Raw genomic sequence first — 18,555 nt, forward strand, 5'->3', positions numbered from 1 at the left:
GATAAATACAATATTTTAGTTTTTTTAAAAAGTCTTCATCATAATTTCAGAATGTTCTGCTTTAATGCTCATTTCAACACTAGTTTTGAACAAATTTTCTGTTGTCCAATCTCTATTTTTCTATACTATATTCTTGTATGATGTGATGTCTTTGATTAAATAACGCTATTAAAGCTTTGTCCTTTGCTCATTTGAATTTAAGGTTAACTGACTCTTTGATAACTCAATTGTAGAACACAGAGCGGACCGATTACAGAGACAAATTACAACAACATTCTCTGGTTCATCGCCTTGGCTTCTGCCAACGTCCCAGTTTTAGCTGTTTTGTATCAGGATCAGCGTTTTAGCAAGCCCGCTGCTCCTGCTTTGAAGTGCACAATAGTGGGCGGACTTCCTTCCAAAAATATTTTTTGCTACATTGATAGTGCCTGACATCCTCCAGCCAGGCTTTGAAAGAGGAATCACCATGGCAGCTTTTCTCACTCGATTAGCAAGATTTAGTTAATGTCCAATTAAGACCGCCATCCGTAGGCTCTCCGACTCGCTCGCTCCAATTTTTCCATCCCTCTTGCATCATCTCGTAGTGTCATAACACCAGACTTTCTCTCCACCGCCTTCTTTTCCTCTAATTCCACTTTTTGGCTCACACTCATGCTTTGGCACTGGCTGGCGTCTCACCCTACCTGCTGCATCTCTGCACCATCTGCAGCTAATAACTTACTAGTGAAAGCTCGATGGGGTTCTTCATGTTATATTCTGTTACTGCCTCCCAAAAAGTGAAGCTCTCGGTGTTGTTCTGGAAGCTGAACTGCCCTCTTAACTTGCTCTGTATAGTACAGTTCTGCAAGAATGTTTTGACGTGCATAAACATCAGAAAAAAATAGGCTGAAAATGCCGTGGCCATATATTACTGTCGCATGCCGAGATGGATTACACGTCATTTTAAAGGTTGAGTCTAACACTTTCAGCGCTGATGCACATCTTTCACCTTTGAAATTTATGTGATCACTCATATAATTGAATCCTCGGGCGAGCAGCCATGTTTGTTATTATCCTGAAGCAAATGTTTCAGTTATCAAGATGATCAATTTGGTGACTTAGATTTTTCTTGCTTGACATGTTTTCATGTATTTTCTGAAAAACTTTTAATAGTTGGATTCATCACCAGTCTGTTGGCAGGTCACTTGAATTCGTTCTACTTTGTCAAATTACGTCCCCAAAGAGAACAACCGATGATCTCATTTTCTATATTAAATATTACTGAGGACCTAAAGGGTGTTCAGCTGCTGCCATCATTCTGACTCAAATGTCTTATCTTGACTGGTGTTTAAATGATGAAACATCTAACATGCCACTGTTTTATTTTAAATGTTCTTCGTGTGGAAACAATAATGAAGCATAGGTTGATCCTCTAAATGTCACGGAGAGGGACAGCACTAGCTGAATAATAATTTCTAGGACACTGGGAATCTGTCCATCCCTTCTGTCGTCAGGTTTGTAAATTATTCACCGTTTAGATGAGCAATTGTTACCCACTGGAGACAGATGAGAGGGAAAATAAAATGGCAGGCTGTTTTTTTTTTTTTTTTTCATAGTGTGATCATCATACGCCACATCACTTTAAACATCCATTAAATGTTGAGCTTGGATTCTTTAAGTAACAGTTAATAGCCACGATATGATTCAGCATTGACACTTGCAAGTTTCTATCATGCGGGTTTTGCTATAGATTAAATGCAGTTACAGGTGTGTTAAGATGGACAAAATGTCTTTTGGCCACTCAGCAAAAAATGCTTGATATTCATATGAGCTTCCCTTTTTTATTTAAATGGAAAGTGCAGTGTAAAGTAAACCGGAAACAAGGGCATCAAACTGGCAGTTTGGAAAGTATGTTTTATCAAGCATTACACTTTACTACAATTACCAAGTGTTACTCAAAGTTTTTAATTCAATAAATACAGGCTTTAAGAGCAACATGGTAGTTTCTCTCATGCCATATTCAAGTCTGACGTAGATATTATTGCCATCTTTTCAATAAGCATGTTGAGTGTCTCACCCTGATATTTGTCTTTGCAGGGCTATGAGGACTGGCTTCGGCACAAGGCTGACAATGAGGTCAATAAGTATCCAGTAACGGTACTCGAAGACGGTCGAAGGATACGGAAAGAGAGTGAGAAAATTAAGGTATGGCTCATAGGCTTCTTGTGGATTTAAGAGAATGTGCTGAGAGGTTTTAGTGGAAAAGGTTCCTGAAAGTCTGAAAAGAAACCACACAAATGTGCATACATTTGCTCCAGGACATGTTCTTTTCTGTTACGCACAATGTGGTACCTCTTCCGGCAAATATTTGATAAAGTGAGACTAGGCGGCTGCAACAGGCAGCTGACAAATCCAACAACACTTCCAGCACCGAAGGTCATGACAAAAACTAAACCCTGCAGTGAAGAGTAGCTCTGGAGAATGTAAACATGCTAAAGAGTGAGAGGGTGAGTCATTCTCGCTCAGATGGTGGCTACACAAGCGAGAATGTGGATGACAACAAATATTGAACCTATCTGACAAGTCTTGGTTAAAACAGTGTTCACAGTGAAGTTGATCTTCCTTGTTGACTTGTTGCGTAACTTTACTACAAGAGGAAATGAGAAAAAAAAAACATGAAATGCTGAATGAAGATGAAATTTGCTGTTTTAGCGCTTATAGAAACACTGTTGAATGGTTCAGTTGATATATATATATATATGTATATATATATATGTGTATATATATATATGTGTATATATATGTATGTATATATATGTGTATATATACATACATATATATAGATATATATATATATAGATATATGTATAAAAAATGATGAAGGTGGCCATATTGAAGATGTGCCCCTGTAAAACTGACATGAAGAAATCTATTTTATTGTTAAGCTCACAGAGGTAGCACGGGAGGAAGGACGCTCCAGTGAGCAGATTGAATTTCGCAGAAAGGAATTTAAGATGATGAATCCACTGCTGATGGAGTTCTTCTGATGTGTTCTCTTCCCTGGCTAAGGTGGGAGATGTTGTGGAAGTGGAAGAAGATGAGACCTTTCCCTGTGATTTAATACTCCTCAAGTCCAGCCGAGATGACGAGACGTGTTTTGTTACGACTGCAAGTCTGGATGGAGAGTCCAACCATAAGGTGTGTGCTGACGTGTGACGCAGTGTGATATGATTTTCCATTCTTGGAAACGGAAATAAATCTGATGTCGTGTGGACGGCTGTTGTGTGTGTTCATTTCTGAGCTGTCAGATTGTTTTATTTTTCCGCGATGATCTGCATCGCACCTACCTTATAAAATGATTGAATATATGGGTTTAGGCATTGTAAGTGCATGCAATTGTTTACAAGCATGTCACATGCTATACTTATATTCAACCACTTTATGTTGTTTTCGTGAGCTCATGTCCTTGACTTAAAATATTAATTTTTGTCAAGTCATATTCTTGCTTCCCCAGAACATGGAAAGGAAAGAAAAGTCCTTAAATGACTACAATTTTTACTTATTAACATTGCTGCTACTTCATTTGTTAACAGTTTTCAGAACTCTTTTTTGGCGTTGCCTCCAAAGTATTTCAGGAATGTTGTCTTGATCTGGTGCTCATCCATTTTTCCCTCCCCATTGTCACTCCAGACACATTACACTGTACCAGACACAGAGAAGGATCTGGATTCTCTCAACGCCACTATCGAGTGCGAACAGCCACAGCCTGACCTTTACAAGTAAGCACTCATCGGGTGACCCTCTGTCCCCTGGAGCTCCAGCACTTTTTGAGCGGACCTATCGAGATATCTTGGTAGAAAGTATGTACTCAGTGACAGCAGAAAGGGATTTTTCTCCCCCGTGGAACTTCTACAGGTTAAGTTACAAATAGCAATGTAGCGCCACCATGAGGATGACTTTAGAATTGCATTTCTAGTCGATGTACGTAATGGTCCGATTTAAGTGACATTTCAATGTCTTGTTTCTTAATCCTTATTGTTTGTTGTTTATTTTTTCTTGTTTTCAGTTCTTGCAAATTTGAAGCTCAGTAGCACTAACCAGTGTTTTGTGTGTTTAGGTTTGTCGGTCGCATGCACATCTACAGAAACAATCAGGAGCCTACTGTAAGGTGAGCGTATGCAATGCTGTGTCGTGTGTAAAATTAAAATCATCTGCTAACTGTTAGATTTGATGAGATAAACTCGATTAATCCCACTGTGGGGATAGTTGTGTGCAAAGCATCACATTAGTTTGACTTTGACTTGACTAACATGACTAACCCAAACGGCTATAAATGACTAAATGTGACTCAGGATTAGATGCAAGACTTGACTAAACTGAAAAATGGGTGACAAAATGAATTATTTTCCCTTGCAGAACAGAGGATGAGAGGATGGAAAATTCAAAATAAAAAGAAAATAAAATGGTTTACCTCCCACCCAAAACAAAAGTATGCTTACCAGTGACATAGTGTCTGCATTACTAAAAATAAAATAAAATAGTAGTATAATTAAATCCTAATTTAATCATGTTTTTTTTACCATACTTTTGAAAGTAGCATCCCTTATGGGTGACATTTAACAGGGCTGTTTTGAACTGTACAGTACGCTTATGAATTCATAAACGTTAAACAGTACAAACAGAGGTCATCATTGAAGACATTTAAGACTGTGCTTAGCAGCACTAAAGTCCTGAATGAAGCATTGAGTGTACATTACTCATCCTGGGAAACCTTTCAAAAGCAGGTTCCCCTCAGCAGGAGTCAGCAACTGTATCCAGAGCACAATCGGGGATTACGAAAGAATGTTTTAACTTGTGTGTCATCTTGAACCAGGTTCTTGACTTCTCACTTATATTCCCTCCAGTTAGTCATGAGACGGACAAATGAATGTGAATAATTATATGCTTTGCTTGACCCTCTGACATACCTAACCTGTTAGTTGACAGCATCTTTTGTGATTTAAATTTAGACACATTGCTCATCTCTCGCCATTGTACACTCACAGGCAGGTTTGTAGCACCATCTTTGTGCGCTCCTTGCCGTAATGCTTTCCCCAGCCTCTCATCCTTAAATAAACCGTCCAAAACAAATGGCTAAACTTAAACCTAATTATAATGACTGCGTTGTTTTGAAGTCTTCATCTTCAACTTGAAACCTCAAAACCTCAAAATTGTGGGGTCATTGTGGGACCCCACAAGGAGGTCTTTTTCACAAAACTGGGCCTCACTAGGATATATATGCTCAAACACACACACGCACACGCGCACACACACACACACACACACTCGTACATATATATGAATCCACCAGGGCTTGAGGTGCTTCATAAGCTGCCAACTAGACAACATTCACACCCTATTGACCAAGGCATCAGCGGCATTTAAACCCTTGCCCAAGGACATTTAAAACACATCCTGCCAATTGAAGTGGGACTCCTCCGATGACAAAATGACCCACTTCCTCTTGCTTGGTGACAGAACCTCATTCACTGCTCACTTAAACCGAGAGTAGAATCCAAACAGTGGTTTAAGCACTCATTTGTTTCCCTTCGCATCAACAACAAATCATTATACTATCGATCATGAATCGTGGACAAGAGGTAAAATTAAAAACAAGCTGGCTTGGCGTCACTCACTCCTCCTTAAGAAGTCCCAAAGGCAATTATCATTGACTGCTTGGGTCCTGTAAACAAATGCCAATGTCCTTCTAAACAACATTGAGGCCGCAGTCATTCTGGGAAGCAGCCCTGCCTACTTCTGAGCGAATGCCAATTTGGCTGCGTGGCTTCTATTTCAAGTGAAATGAAGTGTGTCTGACCTGTTTAATCTGATGTCATTGAGCAGGTCTTTGGGCCCGGAGAATCTGCTGCTGAAAGGAGCCACTTTGAAGAACACTCTGAAGATATCTGGTTTCTGTCCCTCTTATTTATATTTCTCCATGAATGCATCTCTGTATGTTAATATAGATTGTGTTGCTACGGTCCTATCTTTAGGTGTCGCAGTTTACACTGGCATGGAGACGAAAATGGCTCTCAACTATCAGGGCAAGTCGCAGAAACGCTCTGCTGTGGAAAAGTAAGTGTTGAGGAAAAAAAAAGCTTTTTGAAGAAATTTAAACGCTGCATATTTCTTAGGTCCATCAATGCCTTCCTTTTGGTTTACCTTTGTATACTGGTGAGCAAGGCCCTTGTCTGCACGACCCTCAAATATGTGTGGCAAAGCAAGCCTGGACAAGACGAGCCGTGGTACAATGAGAAAACACAGCGGGAGAGAGACACCAATCTGGTGAGTGGATGTTGTAGGAGAGGTGTGGCTTTTGTCCCGGACAACATGAGAAAAATTATAAATGAAAGAAGTATTCTGCATGGTCCTCATCCATCATGACAAGTGTGCTACTGTTAAGTTATGGGGAGCAAGCTTGTTCTGGGCCTCTACAGTGCACTTTTGGGGAGTCTGTGTGTGTCATGTGGGTAGGGGTTAACTCTACCTGAAGACAGGACAGGTGAGGAAAATTGTAGGTTATTGCCATGTTGTACAGGATGGTGGTCAACAGTGCAGGATGGGCACGTCTCAGGAGAAGTGTTTTGGAGACAGTGCTTGGAGGCCCATGTCCTGGCAGCAGGCAGGTTGAGTTGACATCTGACTGACCATGAGCTGCTAGACATGAGTATCAATATCCTTTTTCCAAAAGTAAATAAAACTATCTTCCTCCATACAGTACCTTAAGATGTTCACCGACTTCTTGTCCTTCATGGTGCTCTTCAACTTCATCATCCCGGTGTCCATGTACGTGACGGTTGAGATGCAGAAGTTTTTGGGATCGTTTTTCATCACCTGGGACAAGGATTTCTTTGACCCGGAGATCCAGGAGGGAGCACTGGTCAACACCTCAGATCTAAATGAGGAACTGGGGCAGGTCAGAAGAGTCGACAATATGTATTCCAAACTTTCAATCCTTTTGTAAATCCTAATTTGCATTATGATGTTCACAAATATGTTGAGTTTCTGAAAGTTAAAATTTGTCCTCATGATGCTGTAGATCTGATTATTTTTATTTTTTTTCTAGTTAACTGAATAAAACCTGTCTAATAAACTATTGCAGGTGGAATACGTGTTCACAGATAAAACAGGTACCCTCACTCAGAATAACATGGAGTTCATCGAGTGCTGCATCGATGGGTTCCAGTACAAGCACAAGGACTCCAGCACTGAGATGGATGGCTTTTGTGTCACGGACGGACCCATGAGCAAGCAGCAGAAGGCTGGCAGGGTAGGCGTGGCGACCTTTCATCTGTTGTGGCCGGAGCATATGGGCCTCTCTCGCACTTGCGGAAGAAACCCTTCGCGGATTTACACACACGGTATCTTAGCAATGTGAACGTATGCACTCCACATCGAGCAGCTGTGAGCTCTTGAGGTGATAAGACTCCTGCACTTCAACGTTGATAAAAGGCTGATTAGGACTAATGACCATAAAACTAGTGTGTTATCTCAGCGGCAGCTTCTGTTTATTAGCCTTATCGATGAAAGAGAATGGCTTTACAACAGTTTCTCTGGACTCTTCTGTGTTGTGTTATCAGGAGCGGGAGGAGCTGTTTCTGCGCGCGCTCTGTCTGTGTCACACGGTCCAGGTGAAGGAGCCGACGGAGCAGGACCAAAACGATGGGTTCTCGGACCAGATCGACGGTTTGGGGGTGGACGGGGAGACGCTGCATCCGAGCCGAGAGGACAGAGGCTTTATCGCCTCGTCGCCTGATGAGGTTGCTTTAGTGAAGGGTGCCATGAGGTCAGTGAGTCCGTCCTATTTTTAATACCTTCACTGATAGTCTTTCAGTGTGTCATCGACAAAACATTTGCATACATAACCTCCCTCTTTTGTGCAAGCATCTATTGGAGCAGGTTTTATTGTCCTCAGTTCTCTCAGACTCTTGAGGATACAAAACATAGTAGTAGTCCAGTCAGGAGAGTCAGTTCTTCTGCTCCGTGCCAGTTGTCATACTGTTAGAAACTGCCATTCAACTTGCTTAATGAAGCGCTCAAGTGTTCTCTCTAAAGCCAAAGTAATGTGATGGATGTCCCTGTCCTGCAGGTATGGCTTCACATTTCTGGGTCTTGAAAGCAAAACCATGAAAGTGATGAACCGGAACAAGGACATTGAAATGTAGGTATATAAATAAAGCTTTGTTTTGTGTGGCTCCAACCTTACTTTCTTGTTTGTATGTCTCTTAAAAGGTATGACCTGCTTCACGTTTTAAACTTCGACCCCGTCAGAAGAAGAATGAGTGTGATTGTACGATCAAAATCAGGTGAGATGAGAATTTATCATTTAGGGATATAGCATACGCATTTCAAAATCAAATTTCTCGAAGGTCTATCCTATAGATTATTCAAATGCCATCTGAAAGAAGGGAACCGTAGTGTTGTGCTCATAAAATTCATCACTGTAGCCTCCTGTAGTCTGTAGCAGGACTGCCCAAACACGAATCACTGGTGTAGCTGTGGCATGTGGGTCAAGAGTTTCTGGGACTCCTCACTCTTAAACGAATAAGTGCCATTTAATAAAATTCTAAACTTTTTACGCTACAAATCTGTAGTGGCCTGGTATATCATCGTAAAATGAATGGGCCTAAAAATGTACTTTTTTCTTTCTTCTTTGTTTGTGTTCCAGGTGATACAATCCTTTTCTGTAAAGGAGCAGACTCGTCCATCTTTCCTCGAGTTAAACAAGAAGAAGTGGAAAGAATACGTTTGCATGTGGAGCGGAATGCTACAGTGAGATGCAGATGAACTAGTGTTGTTGCTGCTCATCAGGTTTCTGATAAACATTTGCACTTCAGGAGGGCTACAGAACCCTGTGTGTGGCGTTCAAGCTGCTGAACAAAGAGGAGTATCTCCAAGTAGATGCTGGATTGAGGGAAGCAAGGCTGGCTCTGCACGAGAGAGAGGAGAAGCTCATGGCGGTGTACAACCAGGTGGAGACGGGAATGAGTCTCATCGGAGCTACTGCTGTGGAAGATCGGTGGGTGCGAACATCACAGCACAAGTAGCCAAATGAAAGCCTTTCAAAATAAGACTGTTTCTTAAGGTTTGGGACATTCAACTGAAATCTCAGGAAATAAATGTGTGTCCCTCCTTCTACTTCGTAATGGGATTGCGTGGTTGTGTTTAACTGCAAGGCAGAATTAAATCGTAGCAAATGTCGCCCTCTCCCGATATATTTTAGTATAACACCATGATCACGCTTGGAACAATTAATTCTTTTGTAAACACGCCTGGTTTGTCATCAAACTCCAATTACCGCCCTGATAGTTTGTGAGCTCGATCACAGGAACGTCATGAAACATCCAGGTTCACCAACACCTGGTTTTGAACTTCATGCTGGTAGGTCACAGCAGGAATCTGTGACCTGAGCCTCCCTCCAAAGTGAGCAGACAATGTGTGCTGCCGGAGTTATAAACCTGCAACATCAGGCTTTTAAAATGGCTTTTCACATCCGGCCGTTTGTGGGGTTGTATCCTAAAGTTTACAATACCTGATATTAATGTCTAAAAGAGGAACCTAAGTGAAAGTTTTTATAATCCCGCCTCCGTTCAGGTCAGTCTTTATCACGGAACCGTTGTGTCTCGTGAATGCTAATAAGTGACTTGTGTCAACCATAAACTCCCTGCAGCTGGCATGTAGCACTTCCTGGAATGTTTTATAGCTGAAAGCCCTTGTGAAGTGTTTGAAGGCTGCCTCTTGCTAGAATTATTTTAGCCATGTTTTTTTTTTTCTTCTTATCTTTCGAGTGCTGTAGAATTACAAAGCGGATGTTATTGCTGTGATGGTGCAAAGACATGCATACTAACGATAAATGGCTGTCGCAATAATTAATTTTTAAAATTAACAAAACATTTCAGGGGAGAGCAAGACATTCCTGCATTTGTGTTTTTATGAAAGATATGATTTGCGAGAAGTTAAAGCGTACTACAATAATCTAAGCATAATCTGGTTTGTGTTATCGCTGAGTTCACAGTGCCACCTAGTGTTCTAAACGCGAACAGCATTCATTTATAAAACCTTTTTTGTTTCCTATCTCAGACTTCAAGAGGAGGCGGCTGAGACCATGGAGGCTCTTCAGGGGGCTGGCATTAAGGTCTGGGTCCTGACAGGGGACAAGATGGAGACAGCAAAGTCAACGTGTTACGCGTGTAGGCTGTTTCAGAGGAGCACAGAGTTGTTAGAGTTGACTGTAAGAACTCTTGAAGATGGAGGGAAGAGGCGTGAAGAGCGACTGCACGAGCTTTTGCTCGAGTACCACAAGAAAGCAGTGCAGGATGCCCCGCCCTATAAGGCTGCAGTCACCAGGTTTGTTTAAATGTGATGATGCTTTTGAGTATGATCATGTGGAGATGTTTGTTTTTTTCCCCCCAAGGAGCTGGTCTTCTGCCAGTCAGGACTACGGTTTTATAATCGACGGTGCCACTCTGTCAATGGTGCTCAATGCCTCCGAGTCCAGCTCCAGTCTCTACAAGACACTCTTCCTGCAGATCTGTCAGAACTGCACCGCGGTCCTCTGCTGTCGGATGGCTCCTCTTCAGAAGGCTCAGGTCGCTGCTTCTGAACACACTTGGACAGCTCTCTTTTTCAGAACCTCACTCACCTCCTCAAATTTCTGGTTTAGATTGTAAAAATGGTGAAGAACTCCAAAGGAAACCCGATCACTCTCTCCATTGGTGATGGGGCAAATGACGTGAGCATGATTCTGGAAGCTCATGTTGGAATTGGTATGACATAAACTATAGTTTAGTGGTTAGTAGGTTACTGTGCTGAGCGACCTCTGCTTTCCAGGGATCAAGGGCAAAGAGGGGCGGCAGGCAGTCCGCAACAGTGATTACGCCATCCCCAAATTAAAGCACCTTAAAAAGCTTTTGCTGGCTCATGGGCACCTCTACTACGTCCGCATCGCTCACCTGGTGCAATATTTCTTTTACAAGGTAGGCAGAGGTGTCAACTTCATGTTCAAGCCTCCAGGAACTCGCCTTACTAGCCAGTTCTTATTCATGTTTACATTGAGCCATTTTAAAGCAACTTTGTAAGGTATTCAGGCTCCATGTTGCTTCCTCTTTTTAACCCCTTTGGCCAGGAGTTTAATTATTTTTTAAGCTATACACTTGTACACCTCATAAAGCATTCCCCTTGCAATAAATCTATGGATTGACTATAGCTTCTTTAATTTCTTCCTCAGTTTGTTGTACTAAAATGAGTGCAAGCTGAATTATAGGAGGGTTATTGACTTGACACACCTCCGCTCTCTCCACAGAACCTCTGCTTCATCTTACCTCAGTTTTTGTACCAGTTCTTTTGTGGCTACTCCCAGCAGGTGAGTGATGCTGTGTGTATATATGGATCCCTTTTTCCTGAATTTTCACCCTCAGATTGTCCCTTTGCTGCCCTCAGATGTCAGAGCTGAGATCGGTTTACATTTTAAAATGGTGTAAAAGAATAATAGAGATTTTAAGAACAGATGTATATGGGTTTTGTCCACTCCATGGTATTAACCCCTGGTTGCCTGCATCCAACCTTTACCTTCCCTCTTCCCCACGTTCCCAGCCCCTGTATGACGCCGCCTATCTGACGATGTACAACATCTGCTTCACCTCTATGCCCATCCTGGCTTATAGCCTCTTTGAACAGCACATCTGCATCGAGGCTTTGTTGGACAATGCTGCCTTCTACAGGTGAAAAAGCTGAACTCCATTTTTTTCTTCAACTTTTTTTTTTTAATTACCTTTATGGTCAGTGTTTGATCTTTCAACCACCTCTTTTCTGCCATATGTCAGAAACATTGCCAAAAATAACATGTTGCGATGGCGACCGTTCCTCTATTGGACCCTGCTGGGAATCTTCCACGGCTTGCTGTTCTTCTTCGGTGTGCGATTACTGTTCAGTAACCCGGCACTGCAGGATAATGGCCAGGTGTGCTGTCCACACTCACAAATTCTTGTCCACTGTTCTTAAAAGGAGGCTCTAAATTGTGCTTCATTCACATCCAGGTGTTTGGGAATTGGTCGTACGGAACAATTGTCTTCACCGTGCTTGTCATCACAGTCACACTGAAGGTATGTGTCTTATTTTCTTTGTCATCTTCCTCTCCTCTTCAGATTTTCTTGTACAAATATATGTCTTAATAATGTTGTTGAGTTTTGTCCAGTGCTCAAATGACTTGGAATAAAACATTATAGTTATCACTTGTGTCATTGCTGTTGTCTTCTCTTCCAGCTTGCTTTGGACACTCGACACTGGACGTGGATCAACCACTTTGTCATCTGGGGCTCGCTTGCCTTCTATGTGTTCTTCAGCTTCTTCTGGGGTGGAATTATTTGGTCAGTTCACAACAGCAGCCACTGACTTTTTTTTTTCTTCCTATGTTTGGGCTCCAATAAGTGTAACTCCATCTGTTCTCCCCCCGCTCCCGCAGGCCGTTCCTGGAACAGCAGCGTCTGTACTTTGTGTTTGCCAACATGTTGAGTTCAGTGTCAGCCTGGCTGGTCATCGTCCTGCTCGTCCTGCTCAGCCTACTGCCAGAGATTCTGCTCGTGGTGTTCCGCAAGCCCAGTGGCCCACGCACTCGACAGGTACAAGCCTCCTTGACTGCCTTTCTTTCCAAACTATAATAATGTTGCGAGTGTTTTGGTGTCCGTTTTCGATCGTTCACAGATAGCCACTTTGAACTTTTCTCTTTTTTATTCTCTCAATGTCTTTTTTTGCTCCGCCTATCTCGGGATCCAAAGATGAAACGTCGCCTTCCTTCCTCTGGGACTTCCACCATCTTCATGTTGTCACAGACCGCTAGCACTCACAGCTTCTCGTGGAGTGACTGAGGTCTCTTTTTCTATTCTGCACTATGCTGCCACAGTTCGTCTGAGTCGTGCTCATTTCTGCACTGCCCTGTGTCTTCCCCTCATCGTATCAAAGGGATGGTGGTATGAAGCTGTTACTGTTTAATGATTTTATCTTCTAATAATGATGGGATTTTCAAACTGAGGTCTCCCCTGCTACTGCAGTGAAGCAGGGTTTGGTTTCCACTTCCCAAGTGCAGCTATAATTCTTCCATCCTTGTCTGTCAGATTGTATCCATCACTTTTTCCCCCCCACAAGTTCCCTGTTCTGCTGAAATGCCTGCTGCCTCACGCATGACCAGTCCCATATTGAGTTCTTTACTCCTGAACTTGCATGAAATCTGCAGCCTCATCCTGGAAAATTGGCTGGCTCCTCGCAGTCATGCGCCTCGTCCTCTGGTTTAGAGTGTTTAGAGTGTGTACTGTTTATTCTTTGGCTGAAGATAAACTGTTTAGGCAGTTCTCTGTTTACATGTTTCACCCAAGTTGAGTCACCATTGTTCAGTGTCTTGTCGATGGTGGGTAAACATGATTTCATTTAACAGTCTGAAGAACAACATCATAACATTAGAAAAGCAGTTGCATCTACACTTATTTATTTTTACTATCGTTGTTTAATATCATCGGCCTACACATATTTCATTCCTATGCATCATAATCTGAATGTCACAAGTGTAATGAGCACAACCAAACAGCAGATGGCAGTAGCGCTATGTAGTTCCTTTAAGACACACTAGAGGCATGAAGAAGAAATCCTTGGAAAAAACCTTCCAAACGCTGATAAATCCTGATTTTGTCACTATAGTCACATGAAAGCCTATTGAAAATCAATGGGGAAACTCTAGCGTGTTTGTAAATCCAGACTAAGCTACAGAACGCCTCCAGCCTTGAGATTTTCATTCAAATATGGGAGTCAGTTTTGGCGTCATTTTGTTTACAAACACATGATTTGCGAACCAACATGTCACCGAGCTGTTTGTTTGTATGCAAAGATATTTTAGCTTTGTTCTTCTCATCAAAAGCTAAGTGAAGTTCTGGTTTAGCGTGTGTACCACTGTGCCTAAGACTGTTCTACATAATCTTCACTGTCCATTTTCCTTCGAATGCCACATGTGTCAAGGTCCCTCGGCTTTGTTGGTACCTCTGTTCAAATCCTCCATCGTCTGGTGGAAGTCTTGACGCGCGTGTTCAGATCAACTGGCTGTGAAGGGTTTGACAGTGTGTGTGTGTGTGTGTTTGTCAGTGCAGTCATGCCTGTGGTGTTTCTTGCCTCACCCTTCCAGAAGAAGCTGGTTCACAGTGCTGGGGGCCAGCAGTCACCCAGATCTTCAGCCAGGCCCCTGCTCACAAGAACCTTTTCAGATGCGTCCAATACTGTCATTTAAACAGGTACTAGCCCCCCCCTCTGGGCCAACTAAGCCAATCAAAGCCTGGTTCCCTAAACAACCCCCGCAGATCTGAGCCTAACACCCGGGAGTATGAAGGCTTCCAGACCGTTTCCCAGAAGTCCCTCTGTGTGTGTGTGTTTCTGTGTCATGCTGGCGGAGCTTGGCTGGCTGAAGGGATGCTCATTGATCAGTGAGACTATCAAGAGGCAGTCACAAACCCCACACGTGCTCCTCTCAGCCTCCCATCGACGCCTGTGCCATCGCCCTCTGCATGAGCTTCCACATCTGTGCCAGAGTGTCACGCTGGACGTTTGACTCGTCCAACTTTCAGAAACCATAGTGATGATCTGTGATTGTTATTTCTGCAGCATCTGTGGACTCATTTGCTGTTTGCAGTCGTTCTGTTTGTGGTTTTGTTTATTTCATATGGGTGGAATGATGAACTAACTACAGTCAGTATGTGACAGGTTAAGCACTACAACATAAAGAAGAGGGAACCATTTCTGTCTGTTTGTGCTGATGATAAGTAAACTAGTACTAGTAATGGTAAATACTGTGCATCAGCCATAATATTCCCTCAAATCTGACCATATTTCTATGCATAATAAAGGCCATCTAATCTAAATTTAAACTAAACTACTCTTAAATTATGAATATTTTTTATTTCTAGTGTTATATAAACTGTATAAATATGGTAAAAGAATATATTCATGTCCAATCTTGTCTAAATATATATTAATTCTAGATTCAAAACACAAATAAAAATGCTTTGAAGTTGTAAAAAAGTCATTTTTTTAAACAAATACAATTGCATTACAAATAGCTAAAATTGAAAACTGGACTATTTTTGCTAAATCAGTGGGGTTTTTTTTATACGTATTTTTAAATGTAATTTTTTCACAACTGAGGTCTCCGTGTGGGCGGGCCCTGTGCTGCTTGAGCACTGGGGAGAACCCAGAGAAGTTTCTCTCATGTTCAGTTTACTTGGTGCTGATTCACTCGTCAGTTTCCTGTGGCGTGTGACTCGATAATGTCCCAGCTACTTAGGGCAACAGGCACGGTAAGTGGCCTGTCGCTCTCGTCAGTGTTATAAATACAGTTAAACATCAAAGTTTTCACTATTGTGTGCAAATCTGCGGTTCATCTTTTGTTTGATGGGCTCATCCTTCTCTGCAAACTACTGGTTTATGCACTAGCATTTTTGTTTTTGCTCTAACGCTCCTTGTTGAAGTGTTACTAATTTTGGTTCAGGGTTTATCAGGTTTTGTCACCAAGGGGAACCTTCATGATTATATCTGCACTGTTGTGTTGGCAGCTCATCACTACATTACTGTAAAATTGGCATCACAGGAGAAAAAAGGAAGTTGTGTTAAGTTAAACTTCAACCTCCTGGAATGAAAGATCTTGAGGTTCCCAACGAATACAAGTGCAGATATGAGGGAAGTTGAGGTCCCCGGTTGATTTCAGACCCATAACATTTCTTCTACTCTTCACTAGTTTTCGGATTGTGAGATCATCCAAACCTCCAGGTAAACCTGTGCTCGTGTTTACCACTAATGTCTCTCTCTTCTGTGGTGGCGGGCACATGTCAGTCTGGTCTCTATTTCCCTGATCAAAACGTCTCTTGAATGTGGGTGACAGTTTGACCTGTGTGTGTGGAGGGTCTAATCTGTGGTGCTCTTGCAGATCGCCACCGTGACCCCGCTCTCTTACAAGCATCTCCTGGAGCGCAGCTGAGGATCTCCCAACAACGTTGGACGTTTCATTCAGGTTCTCCCCTTCACCCCCGCCATCAGGTCAGGTCCAAAACTAGGAGCAAAAGTTGAAAATGCGAGCGGCGGATGGGATGAACCACTCCGTCCTTCCCTGCCCGTGCGCATGTCTGCAGAGCTGTGCCCTGCAATATTTTTATATCCACTTCAATGCCAGGCATGCGTTCTTCCTCCCTTTTTTATTTTTTATAAAATACTTCTAGTTACGAAAGAATGCGTACACGGCTGCCTTGTCTCAACCCTCCGTCAGCTGCTGTGTTTTAACAAGCAGTTGCTATTTTTACTCCCAAGAATGACTAGCACTGCATGAGAGACGGTTGCAAAAAATGACCACTCCACTCATGAACTGTCCTCTATTACGGTCACACGACGTTACATTTAAAGAGTTCCGTTTGCCATGTTATGCTTTAGCTTCAACCCTCTTCGCCAAAGGTTTCAGACCCACTTTGAAATTGAGATGATAAAGTCTGGATTTTTATCTGATTGCTCAAGAAGTGCTCAACTTAAGAAAGCATTCCTGGACTGTGGTATTTCTGATGTTTCAGAAGACCTACTTCAGAAATTCTAGTCAGCCTTGATGGGCTTTAAAGCTCACTTGACACTTTTCAGTACGACTGTCAAAAGTACGACTGTCAAGACTGCTTCACCAACTGCTCCACCAACTGCTCCCCCCCAAAAAAATCTTCATTGTAAAAAAAAAAAATAATATATGTGTGTTCTTTATCAACATGTATGGTGTTTCACCCTCCAAAAAAGGTTTGTTCAGCAGATGGACATTCAGGACAAAGTGTGACCTAAACTGTGGAAACCCAGCGATAATTTAAAAAAAAAAAAGATGATTAGAAATTAATATATTGTCGCACTGTAAATACTTTAAGAGATTTATGTCAGAATCTGCTTGAAGCCAAAAAGAAGTGAGTGATGCCGTCCACTGAAGTGTGACCTGATGTTGGTTTGTTTGCGTCTGTGAAGTGGTTTGTGCCAGAAAAGCCTGCGAGATAACAACCAGGATTACTTGAAACCTCTCCATGTAAAGACGAAAAGTCACCACACCAGTGTGTCCTCACCGCTGCACATTTGGAACTCCCAATCACCAGGAGCAGTTTTAATGCTTCGCCTGGCCTCGTTCTGTCGAGCTTCATACATTCCAGCTAAACCATGCAGCAGACCTTTCACCCTCTGTTATATGACGCTGTTGTTTGACGTATTTATTCTACCAGATCCTTTAACTCACAAATGTTTTATATTTTGTTACACATATCTTTTATTATTGTGAGGTGGGCGTGCTTGGTGACAGTCTGTGCCGATCGATCTGTGTCCGAGGGAGGCAGCCCCCCACCACATCACTCCTTATCGTCTGTTGAAAGCCTTTCAAATCATTTCTTTAATGTCAAGTGGAGATGCAAGTACAGTTAGCGACTGAGCAGTGCAGCCACACATCTGTGCCGATAAGAAAGGGCCGACTGGTGAGTAATTTATCGGTTTAAAACTGAAATATTAAGCTCAGGAGAAGCGAGAGTAGCTACTTTACTCTCCTCCTTCTGAGATCACAGTGAAGCAACATGGTCGTCATATTGTTTCATTCCATCAGCAGTTTTTTCCAGTGAAATTACTCACCACTCTGAACCCAAATAACAGCACTGGCTCTCACCTTTCGTTCCTCTCTACGGCCACCATCCAGACTGCACTGTGAGAGGCGGGGCTGCCTGCTTTTCCGACGGATTGAAAACCTTTGGGGGGACATCAGATGTCCTCTTATCAAAGTGTATCGCCTGTCAAAACGGAAATTATTGAGAATGGATTGTATTTTTAATCCAAATATTTTCCATCCACTTTTCTATAAAAACTTGAAAATGCTATAAAAAAAATCAGTGCGACGGCGGAGACCTTCTTCGGCAACATCTTAAGGTGGCCTGAACCTCGCTGCAACCCCGCACCTCCCAACCACTAACTTGTAAGGTCTCCAGCTTCAAACCTCCAGCTGAATGTATCTGTTTGAAATGATTCTATTTAAGTTCTCAAGATTTTCTGTAATAAAGCCGAATGTTTCAAAGGTAAATGACTTTGCGTCTTATCTGAATGACTGTGTCCCATAGTTATTAAAAAAAAAAAAAAAAACATCTTCCCACACCCACGCATCGACCCAAAATTCACATGTTTTGTAGTCATCCTTACAGGGAGGTTCATTTGGGATTAGTGAAAAAAAATCTTGAGTATGTTTATTCATGAAGTGATAAGGAGGGCTAGAACTCATCTTGTGTGTTCTAACCACACAAATATTAATGATGAAGCTAATTGTGGAATTTCTGACTGACACACTGAAGTAATGTTTGTGTGTGGACAAGATGTTGGATAGTTAATACAAGATTGTATTTGGAATTAAAGCCAGAAACCTGTAACACAATTACTGTAAAAACAAAGACGCCAACACATGACAGAGCTAGAAAGGCACTGGGAGAGCGCTTACCTCCACCAGGCCACTCACTAACCCCCACC

General features: G+C 42.2%; 1 protein-coding gene across 11 annotated transcripts in view; it reads left to right on the plus strand.

The window, feature by feature from the left end:
• The window catches only part of atp11c (ATPase phospholipid transporting 11C), a 41,187-nt gene extending 22,680 nt beyond the window's left edge, over window positions 1-18,507 (plus strand). For 3 of the 11 annotated variants that reach the window (XR_008416036.1, XR_008416035.1, XR_008416039.1), the window contains exons 5-30: window positions 2,077-2,184; window positions 3,049-3,177; window positions 3,670-3,758; window positions 4,097-4,147; window positions 5,863-5,927; window positions 6,012-6,093; window positions 6,153-6,303; window positions 6,737-6,934; window positions 7,121-7,288; window positions 7,599-7,804; window positions 8,108-8,179; window positions 8,251-8,324; window positions 8,687-8,790; window positions 8,856-9,037; window positions 10,099-10,365; window positions 10,433-10,607; window positions 10,682-10,784; window positions 10,849-10,994; window positions 11,321-11,380; window positions 11,611-11,738; window positions 11,841-11,976; window positions 12,054-12,119; window positions 12,280-12,383; window positions 12,479-12,635; window positions 14,183-15,816; window positions 15,974-18,507. Coding sequence is in view for 6 of the 11 variants with exons in the window: in XM_053878521.1 (XP_053734496.1) it covers window positions 2,077-2,184; window positions 3,049-3,177; window positions 3,670-3,758; window positions 4,097-4,147; window positions 5,863-5,927; window positions 6,012-6,093; window positions 6,153-6,303; window positions 6,737-6,934; window positions 7,121-7,288; window positions 7,599-7,804; window positions 8,108-8,179; window positions 8,251-8,324; window positions 8,687-8,790; window positions 8,856-9,037; window positions 10,099-10,365; window positions 10,433-10,607; window positions 10,682-10,784; window positions 10,849-10,994; window positions 11,321-11,380; window positions 11,611-11,738; window positions 11,841-11,976; window positions 12,054-12,119; window positions 12,280-12,383; window positions 12,479-12,635; window positions 14,183-14,284 (3,123 nt within the window). In the remaining 5 variants the exon portion in view is untranslated. Of the gene's footprint in view, window positions 1-2,076; window positions 2,185-3,048; window positions 3,178-3,669; window positions 3,759-4,096; window positions 4,148-5,862; window positions 5,928-6,011; window positions 6,094-6,152; window positions 6,304-6,736; window positions 6,935-7,120; window positions 7,289-7,598; window positions 7,805-8,107; window positions 8,180-8,250; window positions 8,325-8,686; window positions 8,791-8,855; window positions 9,038-10,098; window positions 10,366-10,432; window positions 10,608-10,681; window positions 10,785-10,848; window positions 10,995-11,320; window positions 11,381-11,610; window positions 11,739-11,840; window positions 11,977-12,053; window positions 12,120-12,279; window positions 12,384-12,478; window positions 12,636-12,791; window positions 15,817-15,973 lie in introns of those variants that run through there. The other 8 variants (XM_053878524.1, XM_053878521.1, XR_008416038.1 and 5 more) reach the window with 8 other exon arrangements.
• Window positions 18,508-18,555: the final 48 nt, after the last annotated feature.

This window comes from Synchiropus splendidus, chromosome 11 (genome assembly GCF_027744825.2).
Source record: "Synchiropus splendidus isolate RoL2022-P1 chromosome 11, RoL_Sspl_1.0, whole genome shotgun sequence".
Lineage (NCBI taxonomy): Eukaryota > Metazoa > Chordata > Actinopteri > Syngnathiformes > Callionymidae > Synchiropus > Synchiropus splendidus.